At 40.9% G+C, this 17,980-nt stretch overlaps 1 protein-coding gene across 2 annotated transcripts; it reads right to left on the bottom strand.

The window, feature by feature from the left end:
• Positions 1-1,706: 1,706 nt before the first annotated feature.
• LOC145093516 (ACT domain-containing protein ACR6-like) lies at positions 1,707-5,278 on the bottom strand. 2 transcript variants are annotated; one of them, XM_079031659.1, is made up of 7 exons: positions 5,025-5,275; positions 4,601-4,646; positions 4,389-4,503; positions 4,187-4,254; positions 3,477-4,082; positions 2,452-2,562; positions 1,707-2,359 (listed from the first exon to the last, which is right to left on the bottom strand). In XM_079031659.1, the coding sequence occupies exons 1-7, from the start codon at positions 5,069-5,071 to the stop codon at positions 2,018-2,020; spliced, it is 1,335 nt and encodes a 444-aa protein (XP_078887785.1). In that variant the 5' UTR covers positions 5,072-5,275; the 3' UTR covers positions 1,707-2,017. The 2 variants fall into 2 exon arrangements, with proteins under 2 accessions (XP_078887785.1, XP_078887786.1); XM_079031660.1 differs by having other exon boundaries at positions 2,222-2,359; positions 2,452-2,548; positions 5,025-5,278.
• Positions 5,279-17,980: the final 12,702 nt, after the last annotated feature.

The raw sequence follows: 17,980 nt of genomic DNA, 5'->3' as shown, positions 1-17,980 counted from the left end.
ATTCTAATTTTGTGAGACCGTGAGACCAAATCTAAAAATAATTTTAAAATGCAAAATAAATGGAAAAATCCAAAAATTATTTTTTTAAATATTATTTTTGGAACTTGAATTAACTAAAAAAAATAAAAAATAAATAAAAATAAATTCCGTTTTTTTTTTTGAAAAATACGGGAAATATTATAATAGAATATTACACTGTACATATTCTAAAAAATAATTTTAAAATGCAGAATAAATGGAAAAATCTAAAAGTTCTTTTTTTAAATATTATTTTCGGAACTTGAATTAACTAAAAAAAATAAAAAATAAAAATAAAAATAAATTCCATTTTTTTTTGAAAAATACGTAATATATTCTAATAGAATATTACACTGACATAATCTAAAAAATAATTTTAAAATGCAGAATAAATGGAAAAATCTAAAAAAAAATTTAAATATTATTTTCGGAACTTTAATTAACTAAAAAAAATAAAAATAAATTCCATTTTTTTTTGAAAAATACGTAAAATATTCTAATAGAATATTAATTGTACATATTCTAAAAAATAATTTTAAAATGCAAAATAAATGGAAAAATCCAAAAATTCTTTTTTTAAATATTATTTTCATAACTTGAATTAAGTAAAAAAATAAAAAAAATAATAAATAAATAAATAAATGTGTCTCACGGTTTCACAAAATATTGGTGTTATATATATATATATATATATATATATATATATATATATATATATATATATATATATATATATATATATATATATATATATATATATATGGTCACATGAATATTCCTAAAAAGTAATTATTTAGTATGATCGATATACAAGGCATATGAGTTAAACCTTAAAAATGGTCCTTTACATGACAGCTAAAATACGATAAGTATCTTTGTTTGAAATAATACAAATCCAAAAACCAAATGAGCGTTACAAAACCTGTTTACGTGTATTGTATCACATCATATGGATTTCTACCAGATCTCACTTAGATTTTCTTTAAGAAATCAAATCTTTGTTATTTTTCATTTATCTAGTGACATGTGCTGTCATAGAACCCCAAACTTGACTTTTCTTTTCTTTGTGGGATGTGGCCTCTCATTACTCATTAGGATGTTTGCAATAGTTTTCATTTTTAACTTGACTAATGAGTTTAAACCAATAGTTTTCCTTTTTTAATAGTTTAATGAGTTTAAGCAATTATTTTTGACATCTATATAGGATGATTCTCACTTAATCTAAATAAACAAAGTGAATATGTTAAAATCTAAAAACCGAATCATTTTTACTCCTAACTTCTCTCGTATCATCACTTACACCGATACTAATAATAATATTAAAATTGATAATTAGTGTAGACTTTGTTTTTCAAAACACAACGGAAACAAAGTTTACACTGCTTGTCAATTTTAATAATATCATTAGTATCGGTGTGACTATATAAAAGGAGTTACGAGAATAGTGATATCATTAATATCATTGTGACTATATGAAAGGAGTTACTAGAATAATAATATCATTAATATACTAATGAGTGTTACACTGTTTTTATATGAAAGTAGTTAGGAGAAAATGTTCAAATCTTGAAACACCCAAAATATTGTTAGTATTTGGTAACTGACCTCCATATGGGCTTTGAATTGGGTTTATATGTGTACAATTAGCCACTTTACCAAGATTTAAAAATTAAAAAAAAAATAAAAAATAAAAAAAAAATAGTAGACTTGTATATACAAACCACACTCTTTACAATATACCATATACATATAATCTTGATGATATCTATCTATGTACATAGTAATAGATCACCATTTGTTTACCTTATTATTTACAATATCAACAACTTATATGATGGAAGAAAGAGAGGACAGCTATCTATTTACAAGGTCCTCCGATCCCTTCATACGCTACTTTGTATCTATCTTTTCTTTCTACTTTGTGTGGTATCATATTCATATCATATCATATAATATCAGCTGGAAACCCTAAAATGTACAGTGTTTCCAGTCACTATGATTAGGCCAATTTAAGAGTGTGAAATGGTCGGGTTTTGAAGAGATTTCCAAAGAGAAAGCTCATTCGTGTTTCTTCGGGTGGTGGTTCGGGTGATTGGTTAGAGTTCCATCTAACATGGAGTGACGCTTGTTGACCGATTTGTGTTTGAATTGAATCAATGGTTTTTTGGTCAACAGGGGTATTTCCGGTCATGTCTGTAACGTAAAATATGTCTTTGACTTTTCCACCTTGGGTTGTTGAAATTTCGGCTCTTTTTATACATAAACTGTTTTCCCTAAATATCCTTGTTATATCGGATAGAAGCCCAATACGATCTGCTGTGTGTAGTTCTAGCTCTAGCGCCTGAGTAAGTTAACCACAAACAATTAAATTGTGTTAGAAAAAAATAATATTAAAAATATTGATTTTTGTATTAAGTGTAAAAAAAATAATACCTCAGAAGTAGAAGTCCTCCTCTCGATTGCAGCTTCGAGACATTGCATAACACGCTCTCGCTCTGCTTCTGAGCTTACTGGGCTTCCATCGATGTGTCTAATATAATATTCCTACATTAATTACATCCATTTAATAAAACAAAACTCCACTTTTTTAAAAAACTAGAAAAGGAAATCAAGACATGAATTGCATATGAAGGTTATTTTATTTTTTTACATATGCATGATTCTTATTTATTTAATGCAATTAAATCCCAACTTTTTACACTTATTTTTTCCAAGTCTGTCGTTTTTTTCTCAAATATCTTTTAAACATCATTTTTCCAAAAAAAAAAAAAAACCTTGTATTATAACATTGTACTTTTCAAAAAAAAAATCTTATTAAGATATTGTATCTTGAAAAAATCTACCCAACTATACCATTATACTTATTAGGTTATTTTACGAGTTAATCTCATAAAAGACCTTATATTTTGTGATTTCTACCAGATTAAACCTCAACTTTATTTTTTGCCTGAAAAAGACCTTGTATTTTTTTCATTTTTTCCGAAAAAACCCTCAACTTTGTCTTTTTTATTTGAAAAAAAAAAAAAACCTCAACCTTCTAACTACTTCCAAATAAGCCCTCAACTTTTTCATTTTTTCTTGAAAAACCCTCACACTTCACAATATTCTTTGAAAAAAATGACTACTCCAGATCGGCAAAATGAAAAAGTACAAGGTATTTTTCTGTCAAAAAATAAATCGGAGGTTTAATCTGGAAAAAACACAAAATATAAGGTCTTTTACGAGATTAAACATAATTTAACTTTGAAAAATCCACCCAATTATGCTAGTCAAAAAAATTTTGTGCAATAGAAAGAAATGAAATTAGGATATGCTACCATAGTTCAAAAATAAATATATGAAAGTACGTTGCTATTTCTTGAATTTAACCTTATTGTAAACATTTGGCTCATCTAATCATGTATTATGCTCACAATTCACAAACATAACAAATAAAACCCAAAAAGAAACTAAAATACCTGATAAGCCTCCATTTTCCCTGTATGAACTACTCCATGAAACACAACATATTGCATATCAGTCAACGTGCAGATTATATCAAACAAAAGCTTTGGTCGATCCCTACACCTCATAGTAATAACCGTGTAATCCTTCTCAGCACAATCCAACACACTAACCTGTGGCCTCCATCTATTCTCCTTTTCTTCCTGTTCTACCCTTCCAACATTCTCATAATCCCTCTCAGCAAACATAATCTGATGCAATCTTCTCTCCCTATGCGTAAACCCCGGGGTCGAAAGCGTCATTTTACCAGTCTTCAAGTCATTGTTCCCCTTAAGAACATTACACAGAAGTTTCTTAATAGTTGAGAGTCTTTTAGGATCTTCAACTGCAGTTTTTGTTTTCTCATCTGTGACATGTACAACAGCTGCAGCTCTTGCATTGTGAGTCCATATTTCAGCATTGACTACATTACATCCAAGATTTGTGAGAACTGCAGATACTTCTGATAATAGTCCAGGTCTGTCTATTCCAGCTAGTTCTATTACTGTGTAATCTTCAGAAGGCTTTAATCCAACTGAACCAGTTAATGAAGGGACATAAAAAGCATCACTTTCAAGCACCTGTAATGGAAGAAGCATTACATAGTGAGCTTTTATTCCAAGATACTTGATATATTATATATACAAGTGGCTTTAGAAGGGGTAGAAGTAGAAAAGATGCTTACCTTTTTTATGTAGTTGACAACACCTTCATCTTTAATTTTGCTTCCGTCAGGGTTAATAACATTGAAAACTGTGGATTGTCAAAATCAAAGAAATAGGATCAGATACTGTAGGGAGAAAGAGAATCCAGATGGAAATGGCGTAAAAAGTTATTCAGATTCTAATTTGATGCAGTGACGTGAAGAAGAATAAAAAATAACGTACCATCCATGAACCATCCTCCATCTGATGAGATGTAGGCTTTTGTGATGACGAGATCTAAATCTGAAAGAACTTGGACAACTTCGAGTAGAATACCATGCTTATTAACACTTTCGACCTAACATACAGAGCATGGAGAGGAATAACTTGAAAGAGTTGAATCGAGTCGAGGGTTTCTGAAACTGAAAGTATCGTACAACAAACTAGTCACATACCTGGATAACTGTTGCATCCGGAGAAGAGTTGTTGTCGATTGTAACTCTGCGATAACAATATATGAACTTAAATTAGGAAGAGACACGCACTCACTCACACGGAAAACTAACACTTCAGATCTAATAGGGGTCAAATCAAGAAAACTTAATTAAGTAAATTTACAAAATCATTCTGTTAATGTGTTCCAATAGTTAAATACAGACAAACTTAGCATGTAAACTCAAATCACACGCTAGAATCATCTGCATATATAATAAAATAACAGAAAAACAACCAAGGAGGTACAATCTCAGAGAAATTCTCGTAGCAAGTGATTCAATTACGTAATCACCAAACAAATATACAAGATCCAGATTGAGCAATCAAAATTCGAGAACAATTTTATTGAAATTAGAAGAGAAAGTAAGTGTATATTTGCAGTACCTTGGTGGATTCATCCTCCTGATAAGTTTTGCATATTCATCTTCCATATCTAGAAACAATTCCACAAAAAACGCGATAGAATATGTGATTTCTAATTGAAACGCAACTTAATTTAAGGGAATTTATACAAGAAAAGAGGAATCAGGTCTCCAATAGGTAAGGAATCGCCATAGTGTTTTGAAGATAAAAGAAGGAGGTGGAGTTGGACACTTGCAAAAAGTAAAAGTGTGCATTGGCACCTCATTCCCATTAAATTAGTTGACTTAGTACAATGAATAGATAAATGAGGAGACCACTCAAACCTACAGTCTACAAATCGGAGTTTCCTGATGACGTGGCTATTTGCCATTGGACAGCCTGACGGTTATGACTTCTGCCCGTCTGCCCGGAAGCTTAATAGTTTCTTTCAATCTCCAAATAATTGATTAATTAAGTTTACATTAGAAAACGACTAAATTGTATATATTTCTTTTGGTCTTTGTTCTGTTTAAATTTTAATTTTTTATTATTATTAAAGGGTGTTCCACAAAACTGTAAAAAATGAGTTTTTTAATTTATTATCGGGTTTATATGGATATGAGTCAAAAAAAATGTTTTTGTAAAAGCTTTTTAAAAAAGAGTCTATAGCTATTTGGAACCTTTAACAAGTCATTTTTTTGATAAATCACTTGTCATTTACTTATCAAAAACTATTTATTTCACCATTCAGAAAAATTGATAAATATATCCTTTAACCTAAACCTATATCGACACAAAATATGCTATAAGTTAATAAGTTTATAGTGATTTGATACCAGATAAACTTAGTCAATCATTTTTTAAAAACTCCGTTTTGATACCATTATATAGGGGTGAACAAAAACCGAACCGACTAAAGAAAAACCGGTAAAACCGCAACCGAAAAACCGAAACCGATGCAAAAACCAATGGTGCGGATTTAATTTTTGCAAAAACCGAAGGTCAACGGTGCGGTGCGGTTTTTATTCAAAAAACTGGTCCATCAAAACCGAACCGCACCGCAAGCATGTATATTAATAAATCAATTAATATATATTATATACATGTTATTTAAAATACTTATAAACGATAATATATTTATTATATGTTTACTTTGTTTTTGTGTAAGACTATATGGGGTGCAAAACAAATTTTCTATTGTTAACCAAACGTACTAATCGATATGTGTAATAAGATTGTAACAAATTAAGACAAAGTTAACCAACCTTCGATTGTTAATTAGTTTGTGAGAGTAGTCACATGTTCTTACGCTTTAAAAAAAACGTACCAATAAACATAAAAAATTGCATCAAAGTTTAGACATGGTTTAAAACCGAAACCGCATTTAAAAACCTTAAAACCGAACCGCTGCAAAACCGCACCCAACGGTTTTAAGAAGGTAAAAACCACACCATACGGTTTGCGGTTCGGTTTGGCCTTAAAACCGCACCAAACCGCACCATGCTCACCCTTACCGCTATAAATTAAAAGGTTAAAGTTATTTTAAATAAGTTTTGTCAAACACCCTTTTAGTGTTAATTTTTTATACATCTTTTAACTTTTTTTTTAATTACATACTCCAAAGATATTTACTAATTCTAATAAAAGTTTTACATAGACGTAGCGGTTAAACGAGCAACAAGTTGTGTTACAACTCCTTTTTGGATGACAAAACAATAAACAACAACAACAACAAGATCCATAGATCTTGGGGTCATAATATTAAAATACATGACTCGTTAGATTCTATTGAAGAGCTCTACAGCATCTAACATAAGGAAACAGAAAAGTGTCAAATGAAAAAGGTATAAATATGTGTTGATTTTTCATGCACGTTTTCTCATGTTTTGTCACTTTCCATGATGTATCTATTAAAGCAGCTTGCCTCACAATGAAAACCCCACCACTTAAACCTACAAGAAGGGAAACCTCTATTAGAGCCACGCATGCATGCTTCCCTCCATCTCATCTAAAACTAAAACATAAGTTGGTTTAAGTGTTAATCTTCCTTCTAGTGGGTCAGTTGGAAAGTTCATAGGTGCCTCTTTTTTGGCAAAAATCTAGCATGCCTAAATATGTCGAACAAAACATCATTAATCAGATCATGTCAGTATGGGCCATCTGTTGGGCTTATTTGTCTTGGATCCTATTGGGCCATCAGGTTTTGGTCTGATTGTGAGTTTGAGAAGGCCCGCGAAGGGCATTGGGCCCAATTTGGAAACTTGGGCCATAATTTGGGCCACGAGTAGTTTTTTATGTTTTGGGCTTGAGTGTTTAAGTTATTAATCGGCCATTGGAATACAAAGTGTTTTGGACTAGAATGAATGGTTGGTCCTTATGGTAAGCCCAATGTAAGGGGTTTGGGCCCAATTTGGAAAATTAGGCCATTGGTTGATTAATTGGCCTTTAGGCCTTTTAGATTGTTAGTTTGGGTCTTAGATTTGGGCAAGGCTAGGTTAGGCTAAAATGGTCTTTTCACCCCAGGTATGGAGTTATGGTTATGGATTGTAACCCAATTGTTAATTGGGTGTTGTTTTGCTATTGACAGTTCGTGGATCTGCCAGCCAGCAGCCAAGAGTGTTTATGTATGATTCAGTAGCGCGAGGTGAGTCTTCTCACTATATCCATGGGTCGAAGGCACCAATTCCAGCGCATTATGTGTTATGTGGTATGATATTTGTCTCTATGATACTTGCATGGAAGACCCCGGGGGGAGCCCACGACAATTAGATGTCAGACCATAGGGGGAGCGCATGGCATTCCATATAAAGACCATCAGTGTAACAACGTAATTTTCAAAACAAATTTTTCATTTTTCATCAACCAAATTCACATAAAAATGTTCTCAAAAATATCCAACAGTAGTTATTAAAACATAACATATCCCAAGATCATAAAATCAAATCCTCTCTCTAGGGTGTACGAGTCACGCCGGTGCCTTTCCACGGTCATCGCTAGTACTTGAAACACATAACACAACAACTGTAAGCATAAATGCTTAGTGAGTTCCCAAAAATATCGCATACAATACATACACCACTCGAGGCTATAATACGACCCTCCGGTCGATGTGTCTCAGCAGGACCCTCCAGTCCCGTAGCTCTTTGGACCCTCTGGTCCGGTCATAGCTCGTTGGATCCTTCGGCCCAGTCTATAACATCATACAACATACATATAACATATAGCACATAATCTCATACATAACACATAAGACCCTATGGTCAACATATAATACCATTCTAGGTAACGTATCGTGAGAAGACTCACCTCGTGTAACTCAGTAACCCGAAATCCTCGAACTCAGCGAAATAAGACCTAGCCTCCGCCTAGTCATATGAGATAATCTCATGTCATCAACATAATCCCTAGGGCTAGACCTTTTCCTCAAATCACTCTCAAGGGAGGTAAAAGACGATTTTACCCCTTACTAGACTTATTTGCACTTAAGTTAACCAAACCCTAAAAGTCAACAAAAGTCAACAGAAAGTAGTACGCAGGGCGTACTTTTGCATTCCAGAAATGGGGTACGCAGCCCCTTACACGACGCGTACTGGGATTAGCGTAATGCTCAGTTTCCACATCCATCTCATATAGGTCTTAAACGGTTAAGACTTTCATCCAAAATTCAGATCTGACCCTTCTAATATGACTTAATCCATAAAGTTGAAGCCTTTAAGCCTTTGCATGGCTGTAAAGGTCACTTTGAGCTCAAAACACCTTTCCTCTTTCCATAATGAGACTATAACTCATGCATGCCACAAGATCCACGTCCAAGACTCGATTTTTATGACTCCTCAACATGTAATACACTAGAAAAGGTCAGATCTAAGCTCATGGAGACTCTTTGCACAAAAAGTCTCCAACTTTGAACCAAAAAAACCTAAAATGGTCCAAAAAGCAAAACTCATGAAGAACAAGGAAAACTTTGAGCTTTTTACCTCAGGAAGGATCTCCAACCACAGAAGAACTCGGATCTACACTTGCTCTTCAACTTCTAGCTCCAACAAGGGCTCCTTCTTCTCCTTCTTCACCTTGAAAAGACAACCTCAAGCTCAAAAACTCACACACAAGCTAAAGCACGAATCTCAGCTCTTCAAGGACTCTCTCAATGGTGTATGGTGGCTAGGGCAAAGGACTACACGTTCCTTTTATAGTGCAAGGCCATCACTTAGGGTTTTGCATCTGGACCGATTACGCCCGGCGTAAGCTTGGGTACGCCTAGCGTACCCGGATGACCTGCGTACAAATTAAGCGCGCGAGTACACGCGGCGTACCCCCAGTACGCCTAGCGTACTCTCGTAACCAGAAATCACATTTGGAGAACTTGGCTTTAAGCCTCTCCGATCTTAGAACTCCAAGGATCTCCCTCAAATACTCCTCGTGTTGTTCTCTAGACCTCGAATATACCAAAATATCATCAATGAATACGATCATCGACCGATCCAGCATCGGCCTACACACCCTGTTCATGAGATCCATGAACGCAGCTGGGGTATTGGTGAGCCCAAAAGGCATCACCACGAACTCGTAATGCCCATAACGAGTTCTGAACGCTGTCTTCTGGATATCCTCATCCCGAACCCTCATTTGATGATAACCCGACCTCAAGTCTATCTTGGAGAACCAAGACGCCCCCTGCAATTGATCGAATAGATCATCGATCCTCGGCAATGGATAACGGTTTTTGACCGTCAACTTGTTCAACTCCCGGTAATCAATACACATCCGGTGTGAACCATCCTTCTTCTTGAAAAAAAGGATCGGCGCTCCCCAAGGTGAGCTGCTCGGTCGAATAAACCCCTTCCCCAACAGCTCCTGAAGCTGCGAGGATAACTTCTGCATCTCTGGCGGTGCGAGGCGATAAGGCACCTTGGCGAGAGGAGCTGCTCCCAGAACCAAATCGATACGGAACTCCACTTGCCTCTCGGGAGGCACACCTGGCAGTTCCTCGGGAAAAACATCCGGAAACTCACATACTATCGGAACCTCATCAATCGAACTTGGCCTCCCAACGGCCACTCGTGTGTCTGACACATAGGCTACGAATCCACTGCAGCCTTGCTGCAAACTCTGCCTCACCCTGGCGGCCAAACAAAACGCTGACCCACATCGGGTTCCCTTACCGAACAATGTAAGTACTCCCCCACTAGGGTCTCGTATCGTCACCAACTGACGCTCGCAGTCTATCACAGCTCCATATCGGCTCAACCAATCCATTCCCACCATAACACACACATCCCCCATCGCAATCCGAACCAGATCTATCGGAAACTCCACACCAAAAATCTCATGGACACATCCTCGAATCACATTCGTAGCATACACTGCTCGCTCATCCGCTATGGAAACTCGCAGAGGTCGACCCAACGCCTCTCAACGGACACTAATGTGCTGGCTAAATGCTACGAAAACAAACGAGTCAAATAATACCAAAGCAGGTACAAAACTTACAAGAAAAGTACCTACGCACATCATCATATAAGCACAATAACTCAACTCAAATAAAAGATGAATATAGAATACATACCAGCCAGAACATCGGGCACTACACGGACCTCTTCCGTAGTCAATTGGAAAGCTCTCCCATGAGCCTTCGATGCCTCGGCCTTCACTGGCCGAACCTCGGTTTCCCTAGCAGAAGGAGCAGATCCCTGCGCTGATCCCCGAAGTAGCTGAGGGCACTCGGCCTTCCGATGGCCGGTCTGGTTGCAATGAAAGCAAACCGAAAATCCCTTGGAGCAATCCCTTGCGATATGCCCCTCCTTTCTGCACCTGCAGCATACTCCAGCCCTGCACGACCCCTCGTGACTCTTGCCGCACTTCCCACAAGTGCGGCCCTTCGCGCCCCCAGATCTCAAATCAGCGGGTCTAGCCCGCTTGGCTGCCGGCTGAGACTGAATCGGTCGCCGATCCATCCTCTGTGACTCGGCCTCCTCCCTGGCCTAAGTCTCCAACTCAGTCTCCCTCTTCTGGGCATTTGCCTGGAGCTCAGCAAATGTCCAGTAAGTCGAGTTCACCACGAACTCTCAAATATCTCTTCTCAGAACACTCAGATAACGGCTCATACGAGCCTGCTCAGAAGACACCTGCTAAGGGCAAAACATCTCCCTATCATGAAACTTCCTGGTGATCACTGCAACCAAATCAGTACCCTGCTTGAGGGTCAAGAACTCCTGAATCAGCCGTTCCCTTTCCACCGAGGAGAACATACTCGTCTCTGAACATAGTGGTGAACGTCTCCCAGGTCACCTGAGAAATCTCTGCCAAAGGGAAGCTCGCCGTCACGAACTTCCACTAATCCTTCGCTCCCAAGCGGAGCTTGTTCAGAGCGAACCGTACCCTCAAGTCCTCTAGACAAGAACACGTATAGAAACATCCCTCGATCTTAGAGATCCATCTCATTGCAGCAATTGGGTCCTGCGTCCCATCGAACTCTGGTGGCTTCGTGTTGCTGAACTCCCGAAACAACAACGAGTCACCTCCCTGATGTCTGGCAGCAGCAACAACAGCCGTAGCTGCAGTTTCCGTAGCCTCAGTCACTGCTGCGTACCGCTCATCAAAGGTCTCAATCAACGTGGTCTTGATGTCCCCAAACATCTCTAGAATCTCTGCTTGGATGGCAGCAGCCACCTCCTTATGAATCAATCGACGGATCTCCTCGTCGCTGACACCACTGCTCTCAGGTGTGTGTCGAGTCCCAACCATGATACCTCTGAGATACAACAATAAATATCAGAGACTCAATCGAGCATACTCATACTCAATGACGCAACCATACTCGTCCTCCACTGTCCAAAGGATTCTTACTTGGACTGCCCACTGATCCGGTGTCTTCAGTAGTACGGGCCCTATACTGCTGACCACACCGCATCAGCATTCACCCCAAGTCCTCTTCCTTGGATCCCGGATCACAAGTACTCTACTCTCACTATGCATTGGCTACCCTCCGATAGACCTCCCATGAGCTCCTAACTTCCATCTACTCACTCTCAAAGCAACTCAGTAGAAGAAGTCTCCTACGCTAAGGCATCACAAATCAGGCCACTCTAGTCCTAATATGAATACCTAGCCTACTCTAGCATGCATAATATAACATAGCATATCTCACAACACACAATGTAAGGGTACTTTGGGGATTCACCGTTCGGGTGCTGGCTGACCGTACACACTGCTCTGTTCTGGTTGTCTCAAAATCCCTTGCTCTTTTAGAAAATTTTGTTTTTATTGTTGAAAATTTCTCAAATCCTCAGTTTGAGTTCAGATACACCCAAAGGTGCAACCGAGTCCCTCAAACCAAGGCTCTGATACCAACTTGTAAGAACGTAATTTTCAAAACAAAGTTTTCATTTTTCATCAACCAAATTCACATAGAAATGTTCTCAAAAATATCCAACAGTAGTTATCGAAACATAACATATCCCAAGATCATAAAATCAAATCCTCTCTCTAGTGTGTACGGGTCACGCTGGTGCCTTTCCACGGTCCTCGCTAGTACCTGAAACACATAACACAACAAGTGTAAGCATAAAATGCTTAGTGAGTTCCCCAAAATACCGCATACAACACATACGACACTCAAAGGCTATAATACGACCCTCCGGTCGATGTGTCTTAGCGGGACCCTCCAGTCCCGTAGCTCTTTGGACCCTCTGGTCCGGTCATAGCTTGTTGGATCCTCCGGCCCGGTCTGTATCGTTGGACCCTTCGGCCCGGTCTATAACATCATACAACATACATATAACATATAGCACATAATCGCATACATAACACATAAGACCCTCTGGTCAACATATAATACCATTCTAGGTAACGTATAGTGAGAAGACTCACCTCGTGTAACTCGGTAACCCAAAATCCTCGAACTCTAGGAAATAAGACCTAGCCTCCGCCTAATCATATGAAATATCTCATGTCATCAACATAATTCCCAGAGCTAGACCTTTTCCTCAAATCACTCTCAAGGGAGGTAAAAGACGATTTTACCCCTTACTAGACTCATTTGCACTTAAGTTGACCAAACCCTAAAAGTCAACAGCAAGCAGTACGCGGGGCGTACTCTTGCATTCCAGAAACGGGGTACGCAGCCCCTTACACGTCACGTACTGGGACTACGCCCAACGTAATGCCCAGTTTCCACATCCAGCCCATATAGGTCTTAAATGGTTAAGACATTCATCCAAAATTCAGATCTGACCCTTCTAATATGACTTAATCCATAAAGTTGAAGCCTTTAAGCCTTTGCATTGTTGTAAAGGTCACTTTGAGCTCAAAACACCTTTCCTCTTTCCATAATGAGACTATAACTCATGCATGCCACAAGATCCACGTCCAAGACTCGATTTTTATGACTCCTCAACATGTAATACACTAGAAAAGGTCAGATCTAAGCTCATGGAGACTCTTTGCACAAAAAGTCTCCAACTTTGAACCAAAAAATCCTAAAATGGTCCAAAAAGCAAAACTCATGAAGAACAAGGAAAGCTTTGAGCTTTTTACCTCAGGAAGGATCTCCAACTACAGAAGAACTCGGATCTACACTTGCTCTTCAACTTCAAGCTCCAACAAGGGCTCCTTCTTCTCCTTCTTCACCTTTAAAAGACAACCTCAAGCTCAAAAACTCACACACAAGCTAAACAACGAATCTCAGCTCTTCAAGGACTCTCTCAAGGGTGTATGGTGGCTAGGGCAAAGAACTACACGTTCCTTTTATAGTGCAAGGCCATCACTTAGGGTTTTGCATCTGGGTCGGTTACGCCCGACGTAAGCTTGGGTACGCCCAGCGTACCCGGATGACCTGCGTAGAAATTAAGTGCGCGAGTACGCGCGGCGTACCCCCAGTACGCCCAGCATACTCACCCACTACACCTTCCACTATAAGGGACTAACTAGCCAATTCTCCAAAATAAAAAGGGTTATAATGCTAACCTGGATTTCATGCTGTTACAATTCTCCCACACTAGAACCAGACTTCGCCCTCGAAGTCTCTTGCTGTGAACAGCTCCGGATGCTGCTCCCGCATCTCCGACTCCGGCTCCCAGGTCAGCTCAGACCCTTTCGATGTTGCCACTGGACTTGAACCAGAGGCACTTCCTTGTTCCTCAAAACCCTGATCCTTCGATCCAAGATTGCGATCAGCTTCTCAACATAATTCAGACTTGCGTCCACCTGGATATCCTCTAACGGTACCACTGCCGACTCATCAGCAATACACTTCCTCAGCTGCGACACGTGGAAGGTATCATGAATCTAGTCCAATTCTGTAGGTAGCTCCAAGCGATACGCTACCTTGCCTACCCTTGCGATCACCCTAAATGGCCCAATATACCAGGGTCCCAGCTTGCCCCTCTTCCTGAATCGGGTCACTCCTTTCCAAGGAGATACCTTCAGGAGCACGAAATCGCTGACCTAGAACTCAAGCTCAGATCGTCGCCTGTCCGCATAACTCTTTTGGCAACTCTGAGCGATCAAAAACCTCTGCCTGACCTGCTGGATCTGCTCTGACGTCTGAAGAACAATCTCCGTACTACCCATCACGTGTTGCCCTACTTCTCCCCAGCATATGGGGGTCCGACACCTCCTCCCATACAACAGCTCAAAAGGTGGCATACCAATGCTCGAATGATGGTTGTTATTGTAGGAAAACTCATATAAGGGCAAATACGTGTCCCAACTTCCATCGAAATCCAATACACACGCCCGAAGCATGTCTTCGAGTGTCTGAATCGTAGGGTCACTCTGCCCGTCCGTCTGTGGGTTGTATGCGGTACTGAAATGCAGCCTCGTACCCAACTCCTCATGAAACTTCTTCCAAAACCTGGAAGTAAATCGCACATCTCGATCTGAAACCATCGAGATCGGAACTCCATGTCGTGATACCACCTCCCTCACATACAGCCCTGCTAGCCTCTCAGTAGTAGAGCTCTCACTGATAGCAAGAAAGTGAGCGCTCTTCGTCAACCTGTCCACAATCACCCAAATTGCGTCGACACCTCTAGCAGTCCTTGGAAAATTTGGTGATAAAGTCCATGGTAATCTACTTCCACTTCCACTCGGGAACCTCTAATAGCTGCAGCTTACCATGCGGATGTTGGTGCTCGGCCTTAACCTTGCGACAGGTCAAGCATCTCTCTACGAACCATGCAACATCCCTCTTCATACAGGGCCACCAATACTCCTTCTTCAGGTCCAAATACATCTTAGTGGCCCCGGGGTGGATCGAGAACTTCGACTTATGCGCCTCCTCCATCAAGACGGTATGCGTTCCGCCACAAATGGTACCCAAACCCGACCCTGGAAGGTCATAAGTCCTCGACTATCGGTAACAAACTCTGATATCTGCCCGATCACCCGCTCTCTTTTGCGGTTCTCCGGTCTCACGGCCTCCGCCTGGGCCCCACGAATGGTGTCCAACACCGAAGTCATCACTGTCAACCTCAAACAAACGTCTCGAAACGGGGCGCTCTCCGCCCTACGGTTCAAAGCGTCAGCTACAACATTAGCCTTTCCCAGATGGTACAGGATCTCACAATCATAATCCTTTACCACATCCAACCACCTCCTCTGGCGCATATTCAGGTTGGGCTGATCCATCAAATACTTTAAGCTCTTGTGGTCCGTGTATATCGTACACCGAACCCCATACAGATAGTGACACCAGATCTTGAGAGCGAACACTATCGCTCCCAATTCCAAATCATGAGTGGGATACCTCGACTCATGAGGCTTAAGCTGCCTCGATGCATATGCTATCACATGCCCCCTCTGCATAAGCACCGCTCCCAATTCGGATATCAATGCATCACAATATCCGAAGGGCTAACACTGGGGCTTCGCATAATTTCTGGCGAAGTGTCTCGAACGAGGTCTGCTGCTCCGGACCCCAAGAAAATGCAACACCCTTCCGGGTCAACTTGGTGAGTGGCACGGCGATCTTGGAGATGTCCTTAATAAATCTCCGATAATAGCCGGCCAAACCCAGAAAGCTCCTGATCTCGGTGGGTGATCTCGACACCTCTACCTCATGACTGCCTCAATCTTGGCAGGATCGACCAATATCCCATTCTGGTTGACGAGGTGTCCCAAAAACTGAACCTCTCGTAACCAGAAATCACATTTGGAGAACTTGGCTTTAAGCCTCTCCGATCTTAGAACTCCAAGGATCTCCCTCAAATACTCCCCGTGTTGTTCTCTAGACCTCGAATATACCAAAATATCATCAATGAATACGATCATCGACCGATCCAGCATCGGCCTACACACCCTGTTCATGAGATCCATGAACGCAGCTGGGGTATTGGTGAGCCCAAAAGGCATCACCACGAACTCGTAATGCCCATAACGAGTTCTGAACGCTGTCTTCTGGATATCCTCATCCCGAACCCTCATTTGATGATAACCCGACCTCAAGTCTATCTTGGAGAACCAAGACGCCCCCCTGCAATTGATCGAATAGATCATCGATCCTCGGCAATGGATAACGGTTTTGACCGACAACTTGTTCAACTCCCGGTAATCAATACACATCCGGTGTGAACCATCCTTCTTCTTGAAAAAAAGGATCGGCGCTCCCCAAGGTGAGCTGCTCGGTCGAATAAACCCCTTCCCCAACAGCTCCTGAAGCTGGGAGGATAACTTCTGCATCTCTGGCGGTGGGAGGCGATAAAGCACCTTGGCGATAGGAGCTGCTCCCAGAACCAAATCGATACGGAACTCCACTTGCCTCTCGGGAGGCACACCTGGCAGTTCCTCGGGAAAAACATCCGGAAACTCACATACTATCGGAACCTCATCAATCGAACTTGGCCTCCCAACGGCCACTCGTGTGTCTGACACATAGGCTACGAATCCACTGCAGCCTTGCTGCAAACTCTGCCTCGCCCTGGCGGCCAAACAAAACGCTGACCCACATCGGGTTCCCTTACCGAACAATGTAAGTACTCCCCCACTAGGGTCTCGTATCGTCACCAACTGACGCTCGCAGTCTATCACAGCTCCATATCGGCTCAACCAATCCATTCCCACCATAACACACACATCCCCCATCGCAATCGGAACCAGATCTATCGGAAACTCCACACCAAAAATCTCATGGACACATCCTCGAATCACATTCGTAGCATACACTGCTCGCTCATCCGCTATGGAAACTCGCAGAGGTCGACCCAACGCCTCTCAACGGACACTAATGTGCTGGCTAAATGCTACGAAAACAAACGAGTCAAATAATACCAAAGCAGGTACAAAACTTACAAGAAAAGTACCTACGCACATCATCATATAAGCACAATAACTCAACTCAAATAAAAGATGAATATAGAATACATACCAGCCACAACATCGGGCGCTACACGGACCTCTTCCGTAGTCAATTGGAAAGCTCTCCCATGAGCCTTCGATGCCTCGGCCTTCACTGGCCGAACCTCGGTTTCCCTAGCAGCGGGAGCAGATCCCTGCGCTGATCCCCGAAGTAGCTGAGGGCACTCGGCCTTCCGATGGCCGGTCTGGTTGCAATGAAAGCAAACCGAAAATCCCTTGGAGCAATCCCTTGCGATATGCCCCTCCTTTCTGCACCTGCAGCATACTCCAGCCCTACACGACCCCTCGTGACTCTTGCCGCACTTCCCACAAGTGCGGCCCTTCGCGCCCCCAGATCTCAAATCAGCGGGTCTAGCCCGCTTGGCTGCCGGCTGAGACTGAATCGGTCGCCGATCCATCCTCTGTGACTCGGCCTCCTCCCTGGCCTAAGTCTCCAACTCAGTCTCCCTCTTCTGGGCATTTTCCTGGAGCTCAGCAAATGTCCAGTAAGTCGAGTTCACCACGAACTCTCAAATATCTCTTCTCAGAACACTCAGATAACGGCTCATACGAGCCTGCTCAGAAGACACCTGCTAAGGGCAAAACATCTCCCTATCATGAAACTTCCTGGTGATCACTGCAACCAAATCAGTACCCTGCTTGAG

This window comes from Lactuca serriola, chromosome 3 (genome assembly GCF_051521515.1).
Source record: "Lactuca serriola cultivar US96UC23 chromosome 3, Lser_US96UC23_V15, whole genome shotgun sequence".
NCBI lineage: Eukaryota > Viridiplantae > Streptophyta > Magnoliopsida > Asterales > Asteraceae > Lactuca > Lactuca serriola.
Note: the sequence above shows the minus strand (reverse complement) of the source record. Positions and strands in the feature narration are given on the sequence as shown.